This window comes from Natator depressus, chromosome 6 (genome assembly GCF_965152275.1).
Source record: "Natator depressus isolate rNatDep1 chromosome 6, rNatDep2.hap1, whole genome shotgun sequence".
Taxonomy (NCBI): Eukaryota; Metazoa; Chordata; order Testudines; family Cheloniidae; genus Natator; species Natator depressus.
Window position 1 is genome coordinate 29,226,651 of NC_134239.1, and position 27,911 is coordinate 29,254,561.

The 27,911-nt window shown below is 40.4% G+C and overlaps 2 protein-coding genes across 11 annotated transcripts in view; one reads left to right on the forward strand and one right to left on the reverse strand.

The window, feature by feature from the left end:
- Nucleotides 1-27,911, forward strand: part of SERGEF (secretion regulating guanine nucleotide exchange factor) — a 464,594-nt gene that overhangs the window by 248,247 nt on the left and 188,436 nt on the right. Inside the window, exon 12 of one of the 5 annotated variants that reach the window (XR_012639851.1) lies at nt 7,862-7,884. The exons of 3 other annotated variants lie outside the window; for them this stretch is intronic. Coding sequence is in view for 1 of the 2 variants with exons in the window: in XM_074954903.1 (XP_074811004.1) it covers nt 7,862-8,028 (167 nt within the window). In the remaining variant the exon portion in view is untranslated. Of the gene's footprint in view, nt 1-7,861; nt 8,226-27,911 lie in introns of those variants that run through there. One more of the 5 variants, XM_074954903.1, reaches the window with a different exon arrangement.
- KCNC1 (potassium voltage-gated channel subfamily C member 1) overlaps nt 23,146-27,911 on the reverse strand; it is a 156,536-nt gene continuing 151,770 nt past the window's right edge. For 2 of the 6 annotated variants that reach the window (XM_074954900.1, XM_074954896.1), the window contains exons 3-4: nt 27,221-27,409; nt 23,146-25,234 (exon numbers count right to left, since the gene is read on the reverse strand). In XM_074954900.1, coding sequence (XP_074811001.1) covers nt 25,098-25,234; nt 27,221-27,409 — 326 coding nt within the window. In that variant the 3' untranslated portion in view covers nt 23,146-25,097. Of the gene's footprint in view, nt 25,235-25,871; nt 27,410-27,911 lie in introns of all 6 variants that reach the window. The other 4 variants (XM_074954897.1, XR_012639850.1, XM_074954899.1 and 1 more) reach the window with 4 other exon arrangements.

The window sequence follows — 27,911 nt, forward strand, 5'->3', positions numbered from 1 at the left end:
GGTCTGTTTTCACCTATGCAAATTGGTGAGGATTTTTATCAAGCCTTCCCCAGGAAAGGGGGTGTAGGGTTTGGGAGGATTTTGGGGGGAAAGACGTTTCCAGGCGGGCTCTTCCCCTGTTATATATTTGTTAGATGCTTGGTGATGTCAGCAATAAAGTCCAAGGGCAAAAAGTTAAAACAGTTTGTACCTTGGGGAAGTTTTAACATAAGCTGGTAAAAATAAGCTTAGGGGGCTTTTCATGCAGGTCCCCACATCTGAATCCTAGAGTTCAGAGTGGGGAAGGAACCTTGACAGCTTGCCTGTAGAACAATATGTTTAAATATGAAGACTGTCCAAATAGTTGTGGGTTCCTAGGTGTTATGTAGTCATATGACCTTTATATAACACCTCATAAAGCAATATGGTGAACATTTATTTTTTTTTAAAAGTGTTTTTCTCCTAGCCAGTAAAACCAGTTTAATACATGCATTGGTTGCACACATTATTTTCTGATTACCTGGAATAAGATGGTTAATTATCACCTGCCTGTGGTAGTCTAAAGTCCGCTGCTCATACGCATGTGATTAAAGAAGACAGATTCAGTGGGAGTTTGGTTGGGCTTTAGACCTAAGTGATTTATACCTACATTGGGGAAACTTGCTTCACCTTTGGCATTTCACAGTATTTTGGATTTTAGGGACAAATTCTGGTTTGTTACACTGGTGAAAATCTGAAGTATTAAGTGGAGTTTCTCTGGGTTTACACTGGACTTGTTTTGTTAAATCTCCTGATTTCATTTATGCTTAGAATATTTACGCTTTAAAGAGGGAAAGGGGAACAGCAGTAATAACATGCCTTTGTGAAAAGTTTCAGAGTAGCAGCCGTGTTAGTCTGTACCCGTAAAAAGAAAAATTCTTTTTCCACTGAATGCATCCGATGAAGTGAGCTGTAGCTCACGAAACCTTATGCTCAAATAAATTTGTTAGTCTCTAAGGTGCCACAATTACTCCTTTTCTTTTTGTGAAAAGGTTACTCAATTTAACCCACAGACCGAACAAACAAATTTCTTTTTCCCTGCCTCTACCATATGCATAAATCATTAGATATGAGAACATGTTGCAATGCTTGTTTTAAATTCAGTTAGAAACAATTTGTAGCTGTATTAATACACATCACTTGTAATGGCGTTTCATCCAAAGAGATCTGGCACAGAGCCTTGTTGTTGGTTGTCATGTTCATAAAAATTGAATTTCTGCCTGAAAGCATGTGGGGCTGCTGTGGTTGCTTCACGATTTTATCAGTAATCAATTTGGAATAGGCATGAAATCATGACTGGTGTAGAGAAAGTAGATAAGGAAGTGTTGTTTACTACTTCTCATAACACAAGAACTAGGGGTCACCAAATGAAATTAATAGGCAGCAGGTTTAAAACAAATAAAAGGAAGTATTTATTCACACAACACACAGTCAACCTGTGGAACTCCTTGCCAGAGGATGTTGTGAAGGCCAAGACCATAACAGGGTTCAAAAAAGAACTAGATAAATTCATGGAGGATAGGTCCATCAATGTCTATTAGCCAGGATGGGCCGGAATGGTGTCCCTAGCCTCTGTTTGCCAGAAGCTGGGAATGAGCGACAGGGAATGGATCACTTGATGATTACCTATTCTGTTTATTCCCTCTGGGGCACCTGGCACTGGCCACTGTCAGAAGACAGGATACTGGGCTAGATGGACCTTTGGTCTGACCCAGTAGGGCCGTTCTTATGATCAAAAGGGAAGGAAAAAACAAACAAAAATACCCCAAAATGGAATCAAAGCAAGACACTGTCCGTGACCCACTCTTCTCTCCTTCTAATGCCTTTTCTGTAGGTATCTTCATCAGCTCATACAATGTAGCCCATGTCTGCATTACAGGCACTGTAGTAGCATACCTATAAGCACTATAGCTATGTTGTCCTAAATTTTAAGTGTAGACCCCATGGCTTCAACTTCTGTCTCTACACTGATGAGTCACAAATCTATGGTCTTGCTGCTTCTGCTCCTGCAGCTTGGCCTGCCACTCTGTTGTCTTCTCCTACAAGCATCTCCACTGACAACTTAACATTTCCAAAACTGAGCTCCTTTTCTTGCTCCAGACTCCCCTCTTTTCTCCATCACTTTAGAAAACACCACCATCTTCCTTGTCACACAAACACAAAGCCTGGGCATTGTGTTGGTCCCAGCAATCTCTCTCCAGCTTCTCAGCTCCCATTGGCTGGGAACCATGGGCAATGGGATCTGCGGGGGTGGTGCCTGCAGGCAGAGCTGCCTGGCCACGCCTCCGTCTAGGAGCTAAGCGAGTGGGATGTTGCCACTTTTGGGGAGCCCCCCAGGTAAGCACTGCCCAGAGCCCAGCTCACCCCGTCCCGTGCCCCAACCCCCTGCCCCTCCTTCACCCAAACTGCTGCTGAGGGGTGGGGGGCGGTGGTCTGAAACTGCCCCAGCAATGGCCAGTGCGTCTGGCACAGGGGCTGCCGGAGCTGCCCCTGAGCCAGGTGCACCGGTCACTGCAAAAGTCATGGAGGTCACAGAAAGTCATGGAATCCATGACTTCCGTGACCTCCGTGACAAACTCACAGCCTTATCCATGGTGTAAAGTTATATTGTGTGTTTGCATTGTAAACCTCTGTAATTGTGTAACTCACCAAACAGTAAAAGAAGCATTAATGAACATAAAGGGCTTGTCCTGCGTATAAGATGACCCATTGAAGGCCAATGAGATATTGTGTAGCAGCAAAGGAGAGAGGACCTGTTGATTGCATTCCTAACTCCCTCCAGGAAGGGGAGACCTATGTATGAACTCATCCCATCAGTTTGGATTCTGGAATGGAGGGGATAAAAATTTCTCACAAGGGGAAACTGAATCTGTTTTATGCTGTCTGGACTCCAGGGGGCAAAGATTCCTAAACAAAAGCAAAAAGATCCCCATGCTTCTTGGCATGGGTTAGCCCTGAAAGACATTTTGGATTGACAGATTACTACAAATCTGTCACCTTTTGAATCACAGACTGAAACTCATTTGTGTATATATGGTTGTTTGCTTTAACCTGTAAATGACTCTCTCATTTCTTTTTTCCTAGTTATTAAACCTTTAGTGAGTTTATTACAGGATTGTCTACAAACGCTGTCTTTGGTGTGAGATGTAAGGTACACATTGACCTAGGGTAAGAGACAGGTCTCTTGGGACTGGGAGCAACCTGAAAATTTTGTGATCTTTGGTGTAAGTGACCATTTATCACTAAGTCCAGCATGCCTGGGCGGTAAAATAGACTGGAGTGCCCAAGGGGACTGTCTGTGACTCCATGGTAAGACTGGTACAGTGCTTCAGGAGTTCATATTTGTTACTGGGTTGATGAAATCTAATTATAGAACATACCACCAGCTTGGGGTGTCTGCTCTGCTTTTGGTTGGCACTCTCGGTTGTGAGCTACTCCAGACGGCATGACGCTGTTCTTTGAATTCCTCCAGTAGCTCTCGCTTCTCCACCAAATCAAATACAAGTTTCTGGTCCTTGCCTTTACAACTGTTCACAAATCAGCTCCTCCCTGCTTATCTGCTTTAGTACTTTTTTCTTTTATACCAGACTTCATTGTCTTTTTTTTACTACTTTTGTAAAATTGGGGCACCCTGTAGTTATGTACAATAGCCTGTTGTGTACAAAATTCTTTTAATCGCTCTTTCTCTTTGCTCATATAAAGACTGTCACTGTTTAAGCCATCAGGCATTCTTTAGGTTTAGGGAGATGTTTTTGTCTGCTGTTTTCCGGGCTTTTAAAACCCTCCGTGGTATTTTTAAAAGATATGTAGTTAGACATTGTTATCTGTCCAAGTAAGTCATCTACTGCTCTTTCTTGTTCCATTTTTTTAAATATTTGTTGCATCAGTAATTCCACATAGCACTTTAATTATTCCAGATGACTCAAAACATGCTGGTCTTAGCTCATTTGGTTTTGAAGGAGCTGAATAAAAATTCTCCAACCAAATAAAATAGTAATCACTATGGAAACAAATCAGCCAATTGCATTTGTGTGTTGGACTAATCACTTATATTTTTGTACCACAAAGCTCATAGCAACAATGAAAAGGGTGTGGTAACAGTAGATGTTGCAGAAAAATGTAAAATTACCAAAATTCTATTCCCTATTAACATGACTAGATGGTTTTCCTACTCGAGGAGGTCCTGTATCTCAGATACTGTAATGTGTTAACTCTTAGCAAATGCTGACTCCTTAATAGTGACTGCTGTGCATTCAAGACATGCACAGAAATGGTCCTGGTAAGCAATACTCTAAACGTATTTTACATCGCTTCTGTACAATTCAATGTAGGGAAGACACCCCTCTGAAAACTAAACTAACTGCTTTTAAATCTTACTATAAAATGACTGGAAATTGATGGTTGAGCATGACATCAAGGTACCATAACTAAGGGGTTCACAATCTAGGGATCACAAACAGGTGTTGTGGGATCATGACCTTCCAGCACTTCATATTTCACTTAAATGGCTATAGATCGCTGCTAGATAGAAGAGTGATCTGAGAATGGCAAAGGAGGTAGCAATATGGGAAGAGTTGAGAACTAATGCCATAATTGCTTGCTGAGAATGTTACCCATGCTGGTGTTGAACATGCCCAGAAAGCTCTCCTATATTCAGTGAGATCAGAGACCTTTAAATGAAGCTCTGATTGGGAGAAGATGGGGATGAGGTAAGGGTGGGGGGTAGGAGAAAACTGGTAGCTCAGAAAACATTTTTCTTAAATCTTCCCGTAACACCTTCAAAGAACCTGCGAGGAAAGAGACCAGTATGTTGACTGAAACGCAAAGTGAGATGAATCTGCTTGTTACAGTCTCTGTAGAGTCTTAAAATCAATAAGCTGTTATTGGTTAAGTTTAAAAAAAAAAGCAAAAACATGATTCATAAATGTGTTATGCTCTGATCTGTATTTCTGGAATGATTATTATTTTTCAGGTGACATTTATTTTAATTAAAGTTGTTACATATTTCCTTTTAATTGGGAGTAATCATGTAAGATGATTGCAACATTTTCCATATTGGAGCCATCATGTTACAACAAAAAAGTTTTGCCTCCCCAGCATAGCCAGGAAGAAAGCCTTGGTTGTGACTCTTCCCTGGATTGCAAACTTGTTACTTATGGTATGTAGCAAGTTCCAGGCAGGATTTGAGTGCTTTTCAAAGGCAGATGGGTGGTATTATCTTTATTTCACAAATGGGAAAACTGAGGCACAGACAGGTTAAACTGACCTTTGATGGTTCAGCGGCAGGGTTATATATGGAGAAGCATCCACCTACTCAGATGTTCATTCAAACTAGCCAATTCTCTTGACTCTGCAAAATAGGGCTGGGAAATGAGGCCAACGTTTTCTCTTAGGATTTTCAGCATGTCCTGTCCTGCCTGGAAATTCCATTGGAACACCCATTCTCTCTGTATTTTGTTACTTTCCGTTTTGGTGCTGAATGGGATCCACAAGTGAAAAAATGTCCCTGAATCTTCTTCCATCTTAAAAAAGTTTTGGCATGAGTGCTGTTCTAAACATAGGTGGCATTTTACTGGGGAAATGTTTTTATGTCTGAACCAGCTTGCACATCACTACTCTGGGTTTAGAATTATGATTTACTAATGCATGGCCTAGTTAAGTAGGTGTCACATAGCCTTAGCTACCTGCCTACGGTGTCAGCTATTACATGATAATTAACTACTTGTTAATGCTGAAATTTAGGATCTCTGCTATTTTATTACTCATGTTTTTTAATATCCTAACCAGGACTAATCCATACTATGGGCCAATGGTGTCTGTTTTTCAGTATCGCTATGGGTAACCACAGCTCCAGGCATGTCCAAAGAGATGTCTGAATACTCACTGTGTTGTAGGAGCTGTGTTGAATTGTGTTGAAGAGAGGCTGAGTTAGACAAACAAGCGCAAATTTAATCCTGAACCCATTAAACACTGGATTGCTGGTAATATGCTGAAACTGTGAAAACATAGTAGTTTAATTAATTATCTTCTAAAACAGAATAGTGGATAGAGGGTATCCAGATAACAGATTTAGAAAAATGGCCTTATCTCTTTAAGTGGGTTTTGCTGTTCTTTTACCTTTTTTAATGTAATTGTGAATGTTCATATGTAAAGTGTAACTATTTTCTTTTATCTATTCTTTAACTCTTTTGTTTACTCTGCTAGGCTCTTGGACTCAGTTATATCTTGTATCAATGAGTTCCATGTGTTAATTATTGTGTAAAAGAAATTTTCTGAATGTAGACGATTTTGCTGTATGCTATAGTTTATTTTTTTCTGCATCACTGTTATATGATGAAATCAGCACTGTCCCTTGGTTTGTGATGTATTTGTTGACTCACATACTTTAATGCGGTATAGTCTGGCCTTGAACTTTACAAGGAATTCCTATTAACCCTTAGTTGCTCATATAAATCCATGGTCTTCAGAGTGACACACTTACGGTCCTGTGCTATACATCTGATAATTTTTTTTAGTATTCCCATGCAGCACAGCAGGTACTGCATCTAAATGTATGGGCTCCAAATGTGCACTTGTGGCGGAGCTCAGGTTGTTAATAGAACATTCATGCAGCTTTGAGGAACTACTGTACTGTGTCAGAAGGGATTCCCCTTACTTATCTCCTGCAGAGGTTACTGGGAAATCAGTTTGTAGAATACAATATTGTTTTGTGTTTAATAATACCTGGCTTTACTAACATTTTAATTTTTGAAAAAAAATTATGAAAGAAGAAGAACATTTTAACACTCCTGGTAATAGCATTACTTATCGTAAGTAGATTAGGGTAGCTAAAAGGAGAAGGGTGATCTGGCCAACATCTAGAATGGTCTCTTCCTGAATTTTGAAGATATTACATTATCTCAGGACTGTGACTTTTATTGCATTTTTTGGTTTTGTGTTTTCCATTTGACTTTAGAATTATACTTGATACCATTATTTCACTGTGACATTCAAAAGAGCCAGTTGCAGCAGAAACATAATTACATTACAACCATGGATTTCTGTTTGATCACACAAACTCAAAAGAGCATTCTGGCACACAAAAACCACTTCACGGATGGAACATGCACCACTGCTCAGAGTAAAAGAGTTTTTCCTCTTGCACTGACCATTTATAGAACAAGATTTCTGTGGAGTGTTTTGAGGTACTATAATGATAATACATTGATCTTGATTTGGGATGGAAAGAATATGAGTTAAAAAGAAAATAATAAAAATAGAAAATAACAAAAATATAAAACTAAAAAGGTAAGACACATCAAAGAAGATAAGAAGGTGTTACAAATAACAGCAATGCAAATTGCCAGGGGTTCATATAAAAAGAAACACAAGGAAAAGCCGTGAGAATTAAAGTGAAAATAGGAATAAATATATGATTGTATTGCTTCCTTCCTTTGCCACTTTGTCCACATAGACCTTGATTCTTCATGCCACTCTGTGCAGGTGGGATTAAAGTAAATAGTCCAATGCATGGCACTGGGGTTTGCCTTCTCAGAACAGCTTACAGAATGGGGGCACTAAATTGTAAGCTTTCTGGGAGAGTTTTATTTTGTGTCTTTAAGGTGCCAGCAGGCTTTTGTGAGGCTTGTAAAAATAATAAATTGTAATCTTATTAATCAATTCTTAACCCTCTTCCTTGCTTTTTAATTATTAAGGATCAGGAAGGAATAGGTAGATTGTAACTTATTCTCTGATAATTAGAAGATGGCTGATTATACTCCCTCCCATAAAAGAGCCAGTTTTGTTTTTTTACATTGGTTTGTAACAAATATTCTCATTGAAACTTTTTTCCCCTCTCCCCTAGGTGGTCATTGTTTCTCCTGGGGATGGAATGAACATGGGATGTGTGGTGATGGCACAGAAGCAAATGTTTATGCCCCGAAGCCAATCACAGCTCTTGGTCCTGGAAAACCATTCTTAATTGGATGTGGTGCAGGACACTCTATGGTTCTTTGTCAGACTCCAGGTTAGACCTTACACACTGGAAACCATAGCCGTGTGAATTTGGACACCTTTGCATAGAGCTTTTCGGAAGTGTTGTGAGAGAATTATTTAACACTGGCATAACAGCCTGATGGTACAGAAGAAAATGAGGGCAAAAAACTCCTTTGTTCTGAACCCGGAATTAAAAAAAAATTGCTAATGTGCTGAGAAAACTGTTTAATAAAGACAACATTTATAAATATATTGCTGGAAATTATTTCACAGGTTCTTTTCAAAGGAGATGACGTTGTCCATGGGTAAAATGAATAAACATTTTGCTTTGCTGCTACATAAATGAAGCAAGAAGGATTTTCTCCCCCAACATTTATGGTAACAAAATACAAAGTTCTTTTGGATGGTTTTAGCAGTTGACAACAGATTTATGGCATTTGCAGAGAAAGTGTTACTCACTGATGTAAGGGTGAGCTTAGGTGGTGTCTGAAGAAGTAGTGTGAGACTGTGAGCACACACAGGGATTGTTTGGTCTTTTTTAAATGGTGATGAGCACTTGCAGCTCCCATTGACTTTTGTTGGAGTTGTGGGTGCCTACTACTCTGGAAATCAAGCCATATTTCATAGACACCTGAATTTTTGAATATGTTATTCAACAAAGCGTTGGCTCCAAGTATGAAGTAAGTTTAACTAAGAAGGCTGTTGGAGAGAGGGAGGGTGCTTTGATCCTAACATTGACTACATCTGTATCTTTATTACACTATTATAATAGTATGGTTGTAATTGAATTTCCTTCTGCAGTAGAAACCCCAGTTATTTTGGATTTATAATAGTGATGAGCCAACCAGTTCATGTAAAACAAGAACGGATGAACCTTCTTCTGAAACTCAAACCAAGCCTGCACTTTTTGAGGTTGGCAAAGTCTAGCAGTGTTCTTTCTTTTTCAAATGTTCAAACCCCTCCACCCTTCCTGTGGGTCAGTAAAGGTGAGTTCCAGGCTACCACCTGGAAAGCTATACTATCAGTAGCTTCCGTTAGGTTTTGGAAGGGATCCTGTTTCAGGGCACAAGCCAACCTCTACTTAATAGGGTTAGGAAGAAACTCTCTGGGGGCAGGTTATCCAGATATAACTGCTTGCCATGGGTTTTGCTACATCTTTCTTTTAAGCAGCTGGGTTCTGGCTACTGTCAGAGACAGGATTCTGGACTTGATGGACCACTGGTCAAATCCAGCATGGCAACTCCTATGTTTCCAATTATCCTAATAACAGGGGGTTCTCAAAATTTCACAAGAGTGTTCTCATGAGATTTCCAGCCTAATATGCACACCAAATAAATCCTGGTTAAATGCAGATTAGCTGTGGTTACACTTCCCAGCCCAACTAAACCTCTGATCCCTTGAAAGTTTAGAACTTGGCCAAAACAATTTGTTCTAGGCAAGTGCTTGATATGGAAAGTTTGGGCCTCGCAGTGATTTTTGTGGGCTGAGTAGAGGAGAGGGAATTCCATTTTTAAAAACCTCCAACTGTTTGTGTTGAGCAGAATTAAAAAAGCTAATGTAGTGAACTCTTTTGCACACAAATACAGTGAGGAACATTAAATTGGATCTTTACCACCCACAGTAGTTAAATTTACTGTGGTATTTGAGGTATTTCACATTCTAAGTATCGGGAATACCACTGTGTGGTAAATATTCATTGTTAATGATGTCCACTGTTTCATTTTTAAAAGCAAGTTTACCAGGAATGAGCCTGTCAGACTAATTGCCTTGTTGAACTAGAAAAAATATTTTAAATGGGTTATTAGGAAATTGCGCAGGAAAATGTTCTAATGATATCATATCAATTCAGTCCAGTCATGAAAGAGAGAATTAGGCAATAAATATGGGCTGTAGGGATGGACTGTCCTTCTAATGGGAAACCTTTCACCCAAGTACATACACAAGAGAAGCTCCAAAAAGAGGATATGTATTTACAAATTTGGTCACCATGTTTAGCATACTTACAGAAGGTGGGCTCCCCAGCCAGCAATCTGGAATCTTGAGCCACGTTCTTTGAATATTAATGTGATCCTGAATTATGAATTTATGTTGTCGTGTGTTAACGTTTTATTGTAGCTTTGCCTTAATGGTAGCCAGGGCTCAGGAACTAGTTTTCAGGTATTTTTCTTTGCATTTTCAATGGGAAATAAACCTGAATGAGTGATTGAATAAAAGTATGAAGATGATATTCTATAGGCTAAAGCTATTTAAAAAAATGGAGGGACAATAAAGTGGCCCAATGCAGCCTAAAAAAGGGGCAGAAAAGATCCTTCTGTTTATGAAAAATTCATCATCCATGTGCTTGGATGTACAGTAACTCCTCGCTTAACGTTGCAGTTATAGTCCTGAAAAATGTGACTTTAAGTGAAACGATGTTAAGCAAATCCAGTTTCCCCATAAGAATGAATGTAAATTGGGGGTGGGGTTAGGTTCAGGGAAATTTTTTTCACCAGACAAAAAACTATATTTTCACCAGATAAAAAACTATATATATATACGTGCACACACAGAGTATAAGTTTTAAACAATTTAATACTGTACACAGCAATGATGGTTTTGAAGCTTGGTTGAGGTGGTGAAGTTAGAGGGTGGAAGAGGGTGGGATATTTCCCAGGGAATGCCTTACTGCTAATTCATGAACTAGCATTCGGCTGAGCCCTCAAGGGTTAACACATTGTTGTTAATGTAGCCTCACACTCTACAACACAGCACGGATGGAGGGAGGGGAGACAGCATGGCAGACAGAGACACAGACACACACCCTGTGTGTGGGAGAAAGAGAGAGAGATGCGCATTGCCCCTTTAAGTATGCTGACACCACATTTTAAGTACATTGCCTTTAAAAAGATCAGGAAGTTGAGACAGCCGCTGTGGCCAGCTCTCTTCGTCCTGAGCTCTGTTGTGTCTCTCCCCTGCTCGATATGGAGAAGGGTTAAGCGGGGGGCAGGAGTAGGGGGGAGGGGGACACCCTGACATTAGCCCCCTCCCCTGCACAGCAAGCAGGAGGCTCCCGGTAGCAGCTCCAAGGCAGAGGTAGGAGTAGCACAGGGCAGTGGGGGGAGGGACAGCTGAACTGCCAGCAATTGATATCCTGCTGGGCGGCTGCTGCACAGGGAACTTAGGGGAGCAGGGAGCTGATGAGGGGGCTGCCGGTCCACCCTGGTTCCAAGCCTCCACCAGCTAGCTCCAACGGGCTGCTCTTCCTGCAAGCAGTGGACAAAGCAGGCGGCTGCCAAACAACCTTATAAAGGAGCATTGCGCAACTTTAAATGAGCATGTTCCCTAATTGATCAGCAACGTAACAACGAAACAATGTTAACCAGGATGACTTTAAGTGAGGAGTTCCTGTATTTGCCCATAATAATGTACCATGTTGGATGTATTTACCTCTGGGAATGTACCTTTTCACCCTGTGAGCTTCTGTGCTACTTCTTACTGCCTAGGCTGTTCTTCAGTGGTTCTGCTCCTTACTGCTTTCCAGCCCCTTGTCTCTCCATTACGTACACTGGGTGATTTATCATGCCTTTTTGCAGGTCCCCTCCTGAAGTTTCCATCCGTTCCTTTCAGGCACCACAGACCTCCCAGCCATGTTAGTTTGCCTCAGCAGTCCCATCCTTCAGAGTAAGTTCTAGCTTGTTCTAGCTTGTGTACATCCCTTAAAACTGACTGGTCTCTAAAAGGGTCCCATATTGTCCACTCATGTGGGTTATTATTTATGTGTTAGTGCTGCAATTCAGTTAAGAGAACCCATACAAATTCACAGAAGTAAATATTATTTATTAAGTTACATAGCATTTGCTCCTTCAACCACATAAAATGGAAACACCTCAAGAAAGAGAAGGCTTGAAAAAAATCCTTTTAAACAAGTCTCCTCAGAGGTTAATGTAGACCAGTGGTTCCCAAACTGGGGTTCGCGAATCCTTGGGGGTTCACAGAACGCTACAGGGGGGTTGCCAGAAAAATTTCACTAATGGCGGCCAGAGGACCTCGGGCATTGGAGGGAGCAGGTGGGACCTGGTTGCAGGGCAGACAGCCCAAGCCAAAGGGAGAGCAGGGCAGGGCAGTTGGGGCTGGCAGCCCGAGCCCTGCCCCCAGGAGCTGGGGAGCTGGCAGCCCGAACCCCAGTGCTTTGCGTGGGGCCGGTAGCCCGAGCTCCAGGGAGAGCTGGACGGGGAAGTTTGGGCTGGCAGTCTGAGCCCTGCTCCCATCAGTGGGGCAGGCGGCAGCCCGAACCCCAGTGCTCCATGTGGGCCTGGCAGCGCGAGGCCCAGGGAGAGCGGGGCCGGGCAGTTGGGGCTGGCAGCCCAAGCCCTGGCGGTCAGCGGGACCTGCAGCCCGAGCTCAGAGGAGTTCAGTTGCCCGGAGTGGTCAATGGGGTCCAGCAGCAGGAGCCCCACAGAGTGCGGAGGAAATTTAAACTTAAATCCCTGGAAATATTCATTTTTAGGAGGGGGTTCACGAGATTTCACAATTTAGTGAAAGGGGTTCACGGGCTGTTAAAGTTTGGGAACCACTGTTGTATACTTTATTCTATAAACTAGGTTCAATGGGGGCAAGTGACAAAAGTCCATAGGTAAATAAAAAAACGTGGAAACCTGGGAGAAGGGTCAGAATCTGGGGGGAGCATGGGCCGTTATAGCAGGGATAAGGGAGAGACAAGAGAGAATATAGGAGGGAAATCAAATCAGCATCTTGGATGTCTGTTTGCTAATTCAAGAAGTATGGAGAATAAACAGGAGGAACTTGAAATGCTGGTTAATAAACACAACTCTGACATAGTTGGCATCACAAAGACTTGGTGGGATAATATGCATGACTGGAATATTGGTATAGAAGGGTACAGCTTCCTCAGGAAGGACAGGCAGGGAAAAAAGGGAGGTGGTGTTGCTTTATATATTAAACATATATACACTTGGACTGAGGTTGAAATAGAAATAGGAGACAAACTTGTTGAAAGTCTCAAGGTAAGGATAAAAGGGGTAAAAAACAAGGGTGGTGTCATGGTAGGGGTCTAGTACAGACCACCTAACCAGAAAGAAGAGGTGGAGGAGACTTTAAAAAAAACCACAACTAACAAAATCATCCAAAGCACAGGACTTAGTGGTGATGAGGGACTTCAACTACCCAGACATGTGTTGGGAAAATATTATAGCAGGGCACAGATTTTCCAGCAAGTTCTTGAAATGTATTGGAGACGATTTTTTATTTCAGAAGGTGGAGAAAGCTACTAGGGGAGAGGCTGTTCTAGGTTTGATTTTGACAAATAGGGAGGAACTGGTTGAGAGTTTGAAAAGATAGCTTAGCTGAAAGTGATCATGAAATGGTAGAGTTCCTGATTCTAAGGAATGGTAGAATGGAAAACAGCACAATAAACGAAATGGATTTCAAGAAAGCAGACTTTAGCAAACTCCGGGAGTTGGTAGGTAAGATCCCATAGGAAGAAGTCTAAAGGGAAAAACAGTTCAAGACATTTGGCTGTTTTTCAAAGAGACATTATTACGGGCACCATCCCACTGCGTAGCAAAAATAGGAAGTATGGCAAAGAGACCACCCTGGTTAACTAAGAGATCTTCAATAATCTGAAACCCAAAAAAGAGTCCTATAAAAGTGGAAACTAGTTCAAATTACAAAGGATGAATAAAAACAAATACCACCAGTATGTAGGGACAAAATTAGCAAGGCCAAGGCACAAAATGAGATTAAAATAGCTAAAGACATAAAGAGTAACAGAAAACATTCTACAAATACATTTGAAGCAAGAGAAAGATCAAGGACAGGATAGGCCTTGTGGATGGGGGAAGCTGCAGATGTGGGATATCTTGACTTTAGTAAGGCTTTTGATACTGGTTCACAAGACCTTCTCATAAACAAACTAGGGAAATACAACCTAGATGGAGCTACTATAAGGTGGGTGCATAACTGGTTGGAAAACCATTCCCAGACAGTAGTTATCTATGATTCACAGTCAAACTGGAAGGGCATATCAAGAGAGGTCCTGCAGGGATCAGTTCTGGGTCTGGTTCTATTTAACGTCTTCATCAGTGATTAAGATAATGGTATAGAGGCTACCCTTATAACATTTGCAAATGGTACCAAGCTGGGAGGGGTGGCAAGTGCTTGGAAGATAAGATGAAAATTCAAAATGATCTGGACAAACTGGAGAAATGGTCTGAAGTAAATAGATCAAATTCAATAAGGACAAGTGCAAAGTACTCCACTTAGGAAGGAATAATCAGTTATAAATTCATACAAAATGGGAAATGACTGCCTAGGAAGGAGGGATCTGGGGGGTCAGAGTGAATCACAAGCTAAATATGAGTCAACAGTGTAACACTGTTGCAAAAAAAGCAAACGTCATTCTGGGATGTATTAGCAGGAGTGCTGTAAGCAAGATATGCTGATTAGGCTTCTACTGGAGTATCGGCCAGTTCTGGGCACCACATTTCAGGAAAGATGTGGACAAATTGGAGAAAGTCCAGAGAAGAGCAACAAAAATGATTAAAGGTCTAGAAAACGTGACCTATGAGGGAAGATTGAAAAAATTGGGTTTGTTTAGTCTGGAAAAGAGAACACTGAGAGGGGACATAACAGTTTTTAGGTATGTAAAAGGTTGTTACAAAGGAGGAGGGAGAAAAATTGTTTTTCTTAACCTCTGAGGATAAGACAAGAAGCAATGGGCTTAAATTGCAGCAAGGGCGGTTTAGGTTGGACATTAGGAAAAACTTCCTAACTGTCAGAGTGGTTAAGCACTGGAATAAATTGCCTAGGGAGGTTGTGGAATCTCCATCATTGGAGATTTTTAAGAGCAGGTTAGACAAACACATGTCAGGGATGGTCTAGATAATACTTAGTCCTGCCATGAGTGCAGGGGACTGGACTAGATGACCTCTCGAGGTCCCTTCCAGTCCTACGATTCTATGATTCCTTAGGGAAGGAGGGTCTTGTGGTTAAGACTGGGACCCAAGGAGATCTGTGTTCAGTTTCTGGTTTCTTCACAGGCTTCCTGTGTGCCTCAGTTCCCCATCTTTAAAACTGGGCTAACAACACTTCCTTTCTTCCACTCTTAGACTGTAAGCTCTTCAGGGCATGGATTTTGTGTTTGTACAACACCTAGCACAAGGGAACGGGGGACAACTAGATATTACTCTAGTGTAAATAATGTATAATAATTCTTTGTAGACAGTGCAGTATTGAGTGTCAATAGCAAGTTGGTGTTTGTTCATTAGAAAATAAATCCCCTGTTTTTATGTGTTAGTGTGTTTGGTTTTGCAGAATAAAACCTTATGATAAGTCAGCTGATACCTTCTGAGCACAGAGGCTTTCAGCTGAAGGTCTGGTCTGTAAGAAAGGGAGAACACAATGAAAGGTTCCAACCCATGGCAAAAGTCACCTTCCTTGCTGCTTGCCAGAGAGCAACGAGGACTCTCCTTGTTAGATGTCCTGACTGAAAAGGCCAGTGTTTGACATCCGTCCTCCAGAGTGGTAGAACCCAAAGCCAATGTGCTACAACTACATAAATGCCTCTGGAACAATGCTAGATGTAAAGAATAACATTATGCAGCTCTTCGTACCTACACAAAGGTGGCCTTTTACATGTTGAATCCTACATCCATATTCAGATGTACACACTCAGATGGAAATAGCATAAACTGACACGGCTGTAATATAACATTAGGACAGAGTACGCAAACATCAGTGCAGTTAATTAAAATATGCAGACTTTCTTTTTTTTCATTGCCTGCGGGAAAATAAACCTTATGACATGCCCAACGTTCATACTGAAATAAGGTGGAGTTTAAATCACTTTTCAAAAGACAAGAAGTTCAGAGGTGACCCTCAGCCTAGACAGCTTCAGGCTGTGTGGAGAAAAAATAGAATTTATTTTATATATATTTGTTGTTTAAAAGTCATATGCAGTCTATATCTAAGTATTACTCACACAAGCCCTCTGTGCACCAGAGCAGGCAAATGACTTTTCTAACTCTTTTTAAGTTTGTTGGGAGGAAGGAGGAAAGTGTTTGTTTATTATTATTTCTGAGGTGGTGGTGTTCTTAGGGGGACAGGGATACCCAGGTTAGGTATTGTTTGTATTAGTTGGCCTTCTTGCTAGCTTACATTCCTGATTGCAGTTCTGGTTTTTGGTAGATGCTCAGAAACCTTTGTTTATCTAACACTGGCGTCCCTAACCATCAATATGATCTGAGTACTGTTGGTGTCTCCATGACTCTTGCCATCTGGAGCTGCTTTACAGGTAGTTTCTGTGTGTCTGATGGGAGAGGAGTACCTTTGCAAGGTTCAGTGACTGAGCACAGAGAAACTGAGAGGCTGAAGAAGGAATAAGATTTCATGTTTATTTTCTAGGCTATGTTTGGAGTTATGGGTCTTTACGTTGAGTTCGGGAAAGAGGCAAAGGGAATCAGACTGGGAGGCTGTTTCTGATGGGTGCAGCATGGAGGAAGGATGAATGTGGGAGCCTGGCATTTGGGAAGCACAGGGAATGGGCTAGAGTATAGAAGGAAATGAGGGTAGATAGATGGTGTGGAGGCTCCATGGGGGTCATGAAGACGAGGCAGTCAGTTAAGGAGAGCAGTGTTCCTATTTCTGGGAAGAGTGAAGAGACAAGCTGCCATATTTTACAAAGCTCTCCATAATTTTCTCTCTCCACGCAGGTATCTGATTTTTTTTTATATATCAGATGATGAATTATTGAAATTAGCGAGGTTATTCACAGGCAAATCACATCTTGAAATTCAAAGTTCCCTTCACACTGATCTGTAGTACATCCATTTTGACCTCCCACATTTTAGTAATCATTATTTCATGGGTACAGCCACATCCGGCACTCGCTGAAGCCAACAGGAGTCATTCCATCCAGTTCCATGGGTTCTTAGGACCTTGGTGATCGAAAAATCTGGTATATGTAATTAGGGAAAACTCATAGAAGCATGCAGTATATGTGAAAATAGGCAATGCTTCAGTCATCTGTGAACTTCATTTTTCTCACTGTTTGCCCCATCCAGTGTCAGAAACAAGATGTTGACAGATACTGTTCAGTTACTCAACAAATATAACCTTTAGTTTGTCTTTCTGATTAACACCAAGTTCCTTTAAAATTTCTTTTCTTGTAGCTCTTCTGGTGCCTCTAGAGCAGATTGTAAACCTGGTTTTTATTATTATTATTTTTATTTTATTTTAGCTGCGTGGGAAGTTCACTCTTTACATAAGAAGATCCAAGATCTTTTCACTAACATTTAGATAATGTCTGTGTATTTGCAGTCATCTGAAATACTTTGAGTAGCCAAAAATTCTGAGAAGACAGGAAAAATACTTTTAAAAACCCAAACACCACCATCCGCCCCCAACTTTCCCAGTAATTGCAAAAGAATGCAATGTATGGAAGATCATTTTCATCTCCTTCAGTTTCAGATGTTCTCTAATGGTGAAAAACTTGCATGCCAGAAAGCTGGGGTATGTACCGAAGTTGCAGAAACCTGCACCTAACACAAGGTAGCTGAAACTTTGAACCTTCAGAGTCCCAGCCCCAATCTCTTAATTTTGGTTGCACAACAAATATTAATGAGATTTTTAGGGGGAGTTATGTGTTTGTGCCTTGTTTGGCTCATGTCCTGATTTTATAAAGTTAGGATCTTGTCCTTACTGATTTCTCTCAGATAAACTCTGGTCTCAAAGCCATTGCTCCATGTTAAGAAGGATTGCTTAGAAGCCCTAAAAATGTGTATGTTCTGTGGAAAATAGTAATTTGTTAAGTAAACATCTCAAAGAAGAGTATAGTGAGCATCATTTACTGTGTACTCCTTGCAGGTTGAATTTGAGAAACTATATCAGTAAGGTTTCAGAGTAACAGCCGTGTTAGTCTGTATTCGCAAAAAGAAAAAAGAAAAGGAGTACTTGTGGCACCTTAGAGACTAACCAGTTTATTTGAGCATGAGCTTTCGTGAGCTACAGCTCACTTCATCGGATGCATAGCATCCGATGAAGTGAGCTGTAGCTCACGAAAGCTCATGCTCAAATAAACTGGTTAGTCTCTAAGGTGCCACAAGTACTCCTTTTCTTTTTTCTATATCAGTAAGACAACTGTTGTTATCATGTAGCAGTCTAATATGGCAACTCCTCCATTTTGGAATGAAGAGAATAATCTTTACCTCTTGGGATGGATGGACAGACGGACAGACAGACAGGAAGCAGCAAGGAAAGAGATTACCTCTTTCCCCCTCCCACCCTCTTACTCCTCCATACAACCAGTCTCCACAGTGACACTATAGATGGGGCCTTGATCTTTCAAACAGCAGTCTCCATTTTCCAACAATTGTTAATGCAAAAGCAGTTTGTATTTATTATTGCCTTTGTGGAATGTGGAAAGGGAAAATTAGATCGAAGCTGCCAGCGATGGAGATGGTATCTGCACAATTGTCTCCTGGCTCTATATTTGAATGTGAATCATACTGTATATTTTAAGAAAATGATGAAATGTAAACATACGGAATACTAAGAGAACACACTAGAGCATGCCTGAAAAGAGAATAAGATGCTACATGTTAATTATTCCTGAATTACCATTTGCCTTAGAGAGGGCAAAATCAGAGGTGGCTTTGATTTTGCAAAATTTCTGCAGTGAGAGGAGCCAGAACCAGGAATGGTTCCAGTCTAGATCCCTTTTTATCAGAACCTCCAGAGTTCAGTGGGCTCTCGATAAATGCTTCTGGTTTTAACCAATTCTTGATTGGTTTTCAACTTTTTGCCTCTGTAAACAGATTGCTTCACTCTGGCTCCTTCCCTTTTTCCAGATGTAATCGTTTCTCCTGAGTGCAGTAGGTATTTTCAGAAGTTCCATAGCAGTTCAGGAGAACAAATCCCACAGACTTTCAATGGGAATCGTGAACCTGACACTCAAGTGCTTTTGAGAATCTCTCCTCCCCTGTGAACGGGTGACCTTTAATGTAAGACCCTGTGCATTTCCGCAGGTTTCCTTTTCAGAAGTGGGGAGAATTTTTCTTGGCCTCTTATTCTGTTTGTGCCATCAATTTCATGCACACTGCTTCTAATGACAAAGGTCTTAGTGCTTTAAACTGAGTAAAAATACTGACTCCAAACCAAGTGGCACCTAAGCTAGCACGATTGAAGATTCACTGATCAACAAACAAACACTCTCTGCCTGCCATAATAGCCATGTGGGTGCTTCTTAATTCTTCCTAATAGCAACCCCCTGCTTTAAAATGAAAAAGAAAGGAATTCCTAGAAAGCCACTATATTCTACAGCATACAAAAGACAAGGCAACAGCTATTGTGCTCTGTAAAGACAGGTTCCTGTTCCTCATATCTTAGCCATAAGTGATAAGATAACTGTAATTAATAATCAGATCTACTTCTTATATAGTGTTTTTTGTCAGGAGAGGTCAAAACACTTTACAAAGGAGATCAGTATTATGTTTCCTCATCTGTAAAATGGGGATAATATCTACTGGGCCATGCTGCATTCCCTAGTCACACATAAAAACACACATTGCTAATAGTGATGAGAATGAAGAAAATGTATGCCCTCTGGCTGTTTTAAATCTCATCAGTGGGATTGCTCAGGGTTTATGCCTGTGCAATTAAGATCAAAATCTGTTCCCCTCCCTCTTTCTCTTTCGTCTCCCTCCCACTTGGACACCATAGTGGTCAGTGCTATACAGGGACCTATATACATACACATTCATTCACACCATTTTGACTGGAAGCTTTTTGAAGAGGCGACTGTGGGCTCCATTCGCTTGTCTACTATGGCCACTTTACACTGCTTAAGGAAACTCTTTGCTAGTGTAGTGCTCCCTCCCGCCGACCCCGGTTCTGTTGTAGGGGCATGGTAGAGTGGAGCTCTACTACACTTGGTTCTCCACTGGCCCAAGATCACTTGGGGGACCTCATGCCGCTGGCTCCCTGACACACCCCATCTGACAAACTCACTGGCCTCATGCCCAGATTCAACAAAACACTTAAGTAAGTGCTTAATTCCACTTGACGTTATCCAGGACTTAAATAGGTGCTTCTATGCTTTGTTGAATTGGGATCATGATGGGTTACATAGGTGAAGGTGCAAACACGTGCATGCACTAGTGTTAGGTTGTCTAAAGGGTGTGCACTGGTGCTTGATCTTCCAAAGTTTAGCTGCAAGTTTATGCGCCTGCAGTTTTGTCAATGCACAAGTGAAAGCTGAGGGCTGAAAATCTTACCCATACACACTGGGTTCAACAGTAGATCCCCAACTGTTTATTTTTTAAAGTATTTGCCTCATTATAGTCCTCCTTATGATTTAAGCGTCTTTGTATATAGTCATTGTGGCGGGGGGAGAAGGAGTTATAAGAGATGCATGCTTTTTCAATATATTTTTTAACTTGGTTGTTAAGCTTAAAGTAGTTAATTGACTTTATTAATGATCAGATATTAAAAATTGTGTTCATATTCAGACATCATACAAATATTTCAGCTACTATTTTGGATAAAGAAAGATTTGTATGAATGGATGAAAGATGACAGGCACTGCTACACGGAGAGGTGCATGATGTCTGGAAATCTAAAGAAGAGGGTCTAAAAGGCAATGTGCATAAATTCAGCACATAAATTAAAAGTTCAGTTAGTGTGTGATGTTGAAGACAAGGTTATCTCTGGGGTATTTCTGGGGAAAGGAAGTGGTAGCCTGCCTTGTTGTGAAGCTGAGAAGAGCCGTTGTTATGTGGGGGAGTAGGGCAAATATTGCTTTTTTTTTTGCCTCAGGGTATCTTCTTCATAAGTACGTCTGTGCTCAGCTCATTTCCAAATTTCATTGCTTTATCTCTGCTCTGCCTCCCTTGCGTTCTAGCCTGCTCATTTGTCCCAATGTCCATTCATTTCAGTGATGTATTTTCTTTGAGGCACTGAAACTTTAAAGAGAGAGCGAGAGCAATTTATATGAAAAATCATTTTATCCAGATTAATGACCATTACACTTGACTGTTATCACAGCATGATTAGCTAGATTCCTTTCTGGCAGGAGAGAATAGAAGCCACTTTCCATTTCCTTACTATTTGAAGTAACCGTTGTAGAGCCAGCATGTCATATATCATGTGTCATGATGATCTGGGAAAAATAATGCCTACATGCTTTTAGAAGAGATGAGCGGTACGTATGCAAGTTGTGTGACTATAAGGATGTTTTCAATATTATTTATTAGTCTACTTTTAAAGCCACAGTCCTGGCCTTATAAAATTCCATTAACCATGCAGGGGATTTCTGGAGACCTCCGATACTAGTAATGGGAGGCTAGATAGATATAACTCCATTGAATAAAGCCGTTTATATAACTCCTATAAAAAAATGCGGGTGCTCATTTCCTCCAGGGCAGAGGGAAGCTTAAAGGTCTAGTAGTGTAATCAAAACAGTTTGCCTGATTCTGATCTTATTTACACAGGTGTAAAAATCAGGAGTAACTTTCAACTGAGTTACAGCAGTATAAAACTAATGTGAGACCAGAACCAGGCCCAATGGGTGTAGTATTTTTAGTGCTACGTGCTTGCTGTGAAAGAGACAGATTTGAATTCATAAATGTTGTAATCGTGTTAACTCAGCACAGCCTACTTAGATAACAACAGCCTGTGTATGCAGATGAGAGAGCCTGATTCTCTGGGCACTTTGCTGGCATCACTGCTGCACTGACTAGTGCTTCCTAACATGAGTGCTTCGAGAACTTTCAAGTCTCTCAGCTGTTGCCTGCTGGACTGTCAGAATTGCTTAGGGCGAGATCAGGGGGTCTGTCATCGTTGTGGTACAGTTTCTGTCATGCAAAAGGGAACTGTGGAATCGCCAAGGAACTTGTGTTTTGAAAGTGCCCCCTGAAGGATAGTGAATGGGAAATGCAGTTCAATTTCTGAAGGTTTAGTGAAAGGCATCCAGAAAACTCAGTTACTGCAGGGTGGAGAGAAGAATAAGCAAGGAGATATATTTTTCAGTGAAAGACCCCAACATCGGACTGGTAACATGGTTCCGGGAGAAAATAGGACAGAAAGACAACTATCTCAGGGCTTGGGTACTCAAGCTGTTAATTAAAGGAAATACTCTTATTGGAACCAAGCACTGGGTAAGGGGAATACCTGTGTAGGATTTATTGGATTGAATTTTTAATCAGTATTAATTATTTTATGGTAATAAGGGAATGTGAGCAGATTTCACACTAGGTCTCTGAATAATGTTATTAAATTAATACAAAAGTATAGCAAATAAATCTATTTTTAGATCCTTAATACACTGTACCAAAAAAAACCTCATTAGCTTCTGCAAGGTTGGACCCTGGATTAGCTTGCATTCTGGAGATAAGAAACTGGCCATTATCAAGGAAGACCATGCCAGGATAGAAACAGAGATGGAAAATTACTCTTAAAAAAAGAAGGCAGGCTGAACTAGGAATTAGTGCATAATGCTAAATCAGAAAAGATGAAGGAGCCTCATTACTAGCTTGAAGTTCAGAGCCTCGGTGTTAAATCTTCTTCCTAAATCACAGGTCTGATAGCAGCACTTCTTTTTCTTTCTGGAGGTGGAGGTTATGGGGCTATGAGGATGTGGTGTGTGTATGTGTGGTGGTGTTTTTTGTTTGTAACACTTACCAGAGCCTTTGGTGTATCTTCCTTGATTTTTTTTTATTCATAATTCCTCAGGACCTCTCAGATTCTGTTTCTTTTCTTTTTCATTACCATCAGCAGTCCCAGATGCCTCCTTGCCTTCTGGCTTGAATGCTGCCAAGTGTATTCAATTGTCTGATACGATGGCAAAAGGGGAACTCTTAAAGAAATACTTTACCAGAAATGTTCAAGCTACTAGAATGGTCCTGGCAAATAAACTATACATTTTATTTGTGGAATCTGAAATGAAGTAAAATGTCATTACTTTCCTGAATTCCTGCTGGTGCCCTTTATATCTGGCAGCTAAGACATAACTCAGGCACCCGCAGTAGTTTAGCTCTGGACCTCATGCAAAGTTTCAGAGCTGGTGGATTATTAGGGCTCAGTGAAAAACAAGTTAAGACAGACTCACAGAAGTAAGAAAAACTGAATTCACTTAATCTACTAAAAAGACAAACTTTTATTATTTTGGGGGAGATGAAGAGATACCTAAATAATTCTAGATTTTATCTTCCCTGGTAATATTTACTAGTGCTGTGAAAACTTCAGACATTAGTTGTATCAAGTGTTTGCAGGCTTCCTTTGTTATCCACTAACCAAAATTACCGTTTTAGAATCAAATCAATACCAAGCTTCTCTCCAGCATTTCTGTTGGGAACACTATATATTTATTCAAGATTTCAGAAGCAAGTCTCTGGAAACCCCTGATCACTTCAGAAAATAATTCTGCTTTACACTGTACAGCAGGCACTGAAACCATGATACAAAATTTATTTCATGCTAGAATTGTTTTGCATAACATTGTGCATGCATTTTACTCAGAAGTACTAAATTGCATACAATGCTGTTGTCTTGTTTCTTAAACTTTGAGACAAGTTTATACTTGAGTATTCTCCTGATTTTTGTACTGTAAGTCTCAGGTTTAAAATAACACCTTTTTTTGTTTCAAATCCATACTGATTACTTAATATGAACAATTTGTTATGAAGGGTCTTCACGTTGGATCTATACATCAATAAAATACAACATAACCAGAGCTGGAAATTAAATCTAGACCAGCTGTTGCCATCAGGTCCAAAGAAAGGTTCCATGTGTCACAAGCATGCCAACGAAAACAGACAGGGAAAAAAAGGAGTTTCCTAAATTTACACAATTCTAGTTGAATTAAAAGTTCTTGATTTCCATGTCAGTGTGATGAGTTACGAAGGCATGGTCAATATGACCGATGACTGCCTGATGGCACTTTTTAAAACCATTACTCTGTATCTTGTATACAAAAAGAAGCAATCCATAGCAAATAAATGTACAGTTTTATAATGTTTTACATTTTGGCTACAACAATGTATGTAAAAGTAAAGAGCTTTCAAAGAAAATATATAACTTTGCTTTTTTCCCCCCTTAAAGTTAATCATACAATTGCAGTTTTTGTTTACTTCATGCAATTCATGCTATGAACAAAACAAAAAAGAAAGGAAGAAGAGATCTTCTACAGTTTTGTTACATTTTGGCCGTAGAAAAAGCCTGCATCTCTAGTACAACTCTGAAACCACATAGAATCATCCTTAAAACCTGCATGGAGCGAGTTTACTTTGTCCAAATGAGGAGGTCTTCTAAGCCTGCACAGTTCCACACAGCTGTTTATTAGCCATCAATGTTCATCTCCATCTCGCCTTGTCAAGTCACTCTGACTGCCTCTGTTGGCATATATTTAGCAATGACAGGACTTTCTTTGCAAAGATCTGCATGTAAAGAATACAATCAATACTTGAGCTTCTTTCCTGCGCTTTTCAAATCAAGCTTGGCATTTTAGTTTTAAAGGAAGGAGGAAAAGGTAGAGTAGCTACATGCAGAGGCAGCCATATTCTTCTTCAACAGGATTTTTTTTCCCATGCAGTCAGCCAGACTGAGACCTCTCTACAGTGTATCTGAGTATTGCTTTCAACTTACAATAGGCGCCCATGCAAAGTTTCATCCTACTGTGCTTGTTTGCTCAAACTCCTGCAGGGTTCCTATGGCTCAAAAATATCCTGAGAAAATCAAAATCTTCAATCGTTGGCACGTTTCAGCATTGACTAAATGCCTAACCCATTCCATAAGAGCCAGTGGATCCACCATCAGCCAAGATAAGCACATACCAGCATGGTGCACCATTAAAGAAATTATCTGGTGCATCCACCCTTCATCCTATGTACCAATATCATGCAGCATATGGCCCACCAGTATTATTTAATGCCCACCTAGTGTCATCTTTATACTATTTAAGGGTGTTGTCACCAAATGTCAGTAGTAACACCATGCTCACGAGGTGCTACTGTGAGACATGACATCTTCAGACTTAGTCTCCTGGATTATATGCAACATAGCATAGGCTAATTGTAAATAAAGCTTTTTAGACCATTCTCTGCTACTGATCCATGCTACAAAATAGATGGGATGGGAGACCAAGAACGTCTCACTGGGCTAGGAGAGCTGTAGGGCGCAGACACTGAGGATAATCCTATCGCTTTTCCGCTTATGCCAGCTATGTTGTTAAGGCTCCTTGACATTTCGTAACCTTCATTTAAAAGAAAAATGCAAAGTACAGCATTGGATCAACAACAGAATGGGCTAAGAATGAGGTCAACATTATGGCCAGTTAAGTAGCATCCTCATGCATTGACATGCTGAGAGTAGTATCACTTGCAACGTGGTTCAGAAGGCCTTGTAAGTAAGAGCAGGTAAAAAAAAAGGGGGTGGGGGGAAGCAGAATGGTTTCTCCAGAATGGGCAGACTGTAAAATAATGTAGGCAGTGTCATAGTTCTGTCTTAAAACAACTGGGGGGAAAAGTTAGGTGGAGGGATTTTTCTGTTTCTTTTCAGTGTAAACTTAATCGCACTTTCCCCCACTGACTCATGTATTTGGACCTCAGGCAAAAATTAAGGTGCCTCGTAGCTTTAAAAAACCCAGCATTTGTTCCGTTGCTATAGAGATACTACTCATTTGCTCACAGCGTTTTAAAAAAATAGTTTGCATGCATTCAATTTCCCCTTCCCTCCCCCCCACTCCCATCCTTTTCCAGACATGCACAAAAACAACCTCAGCTAGTATACACACATAGTTGCACAAACTATGGATGAAATTCAGTTGGAACAACAATTAAGATGCTCTCAACGTATTTCGAACAGGCCAACAATATGCTGACATTTCTTACTCTTTAGCCAACCGGCCTCTGTTTCATTCAGTAGAGAGAGCCTGCTTCGTGTTGGAGTGCATCATGAGAACTATACATTCCTCATACCAAAAGGTGTGCCATTTGGAGCATTCTCCTGATCCACTGAAGCAACCAAAACTGACTCAGGCTGAACGAAAATGGCCGATGCTTATCCAATACAGAATCAGGTAAAACACTTTGCTACAAAGGTAAATTTTAGCAGAGATACTTTCATATGAAAGTGCAGTGGTCCAACTATATCTTTGTTAATGATAATCCTAGAAATTATAATTACATACACTATCTATAACTGGCATTTACTATAGACTGTTGTCCATCATACAATGGCACATGGGAATTCTAAAACCCATACCCATGATATGGTTTACATCATAGAATCTTTGCGTTTTTTTAAAATACTGAATATATTATATACTCTATACAATACACCAGTGATGGACACTGATTCAATGATAGATAACTCTTCATGAAATTAACCACTACCAATTAACTTTTATGCACATATGTATTTCTCATTTTATACACGTAAAGATATCTGCATTTTTGATTTGCTTACTTTTCTTGGATTAAACCATTTGGGCAAGATTTAGTCTGTCATAAAAAAAATACAAGAAGTCTTATTTGTTTGTTTGTTTATTTTAGGACCTAATGTTACTGAACATATGGATGATTCTGACCATTATCTAAGTAAAATTAATTATTTCTGGGAACAGTCAGGATTTTAAAAATCAATTATGGTAAATATTAGTTTACCAGAGGAAACCAATTTTAGTTAGGTTACTTTCCAGTCATAAAAGAGGTCTATGCTAATGAATGCTCCCATATGAATCTCACTCTGTGTTCAATTTTACAGATAGGCATGATACAGAAATTAACCGAAGGGCTGTATAAACGCAGCTGAATAATTACTTTGTGGTTCTTGGTGTTTGCTGGGGCATTTATTTATTTTTGTCCACCAAAGTGTTTGCTGTTCACAGCACATTGCAATCTATGAGTCTTCCAAATGGGCAGCCTTCACTGCTGTCATAAATATTAATCAGTGTGTCTTTGGGGGATGAAATCATTTAAGGACATTGCAGAATATTGGGCGCTGAAACTCACTGAGCTAGCTAACATGGAAGATGAAACTGCAGTTGCACATGGTAGCTCTAGCAGCTTTCCTCTCCCAAAAGCAACAGATTAAAACCTCAAAATGCAGACATCAGGTTGTTATTTTAGTGCATATCTAAACCAAGCCCACTATTCCATGAGAACTAGTAGATGACTTTTTCTCTCTTTTTTTTAAACAAGGTCACTAACTATGTGGTTACAGGACCTCAGCTACATACCCTTTCTTATTCCTCCATCAGGCGGGCAGGGATATTCCCCGGTTGATAAGAGGAAGCAGGGTCCATATCTCTCCCGAGTGCCAGAGCGGGTAAAGGGCAGGCCCTCATCAGGCGTTATAGCCTGGTCTATGTGGGGACAGTCTTCATTTGCCAGCGCCGCCTTGGCCACCTCACCATTCAGTTTCGAATCTTCAAACATATAAGCAGAAGGCTATTGAAACACTAAGAACTGTTTATCAGAGTTAAATCTGTAGGTTCGGGATCACAGCTAAGGAGTAGCATGGTGATGCTTAAAAGGTAGCACATTTGTCCTAAAAACAGTGGCTTTGTGCACTGCACCAACATAAAATAAAATACGTTAAGTGGAAGGAGAAACAAAATGTTATCTCATTAGATAGAACAGCAACCTGTGGTACTTCCACATATATGGGGCAGTTTCAGAAATTGCTTTGCACTGGTTCCTAGTCCTGTGAGCAGAAGACTGCAGTTAGAAACTGGATCATGTTTAGCATGACGTAAGATGGTATATGAATGATCTGTGTCTTGTGAAAACTACTGAAACGCATAGAACTTTGGAGAGGCAGTTAATGATGAGTTGCATTGGAGTAGCTGAGTAAATTCTATTCATGCAGATTTATATCTTTTACATGGGCAAAAGACCCCCAAAGTTTGAACAGTTTGTTTTGTTTGG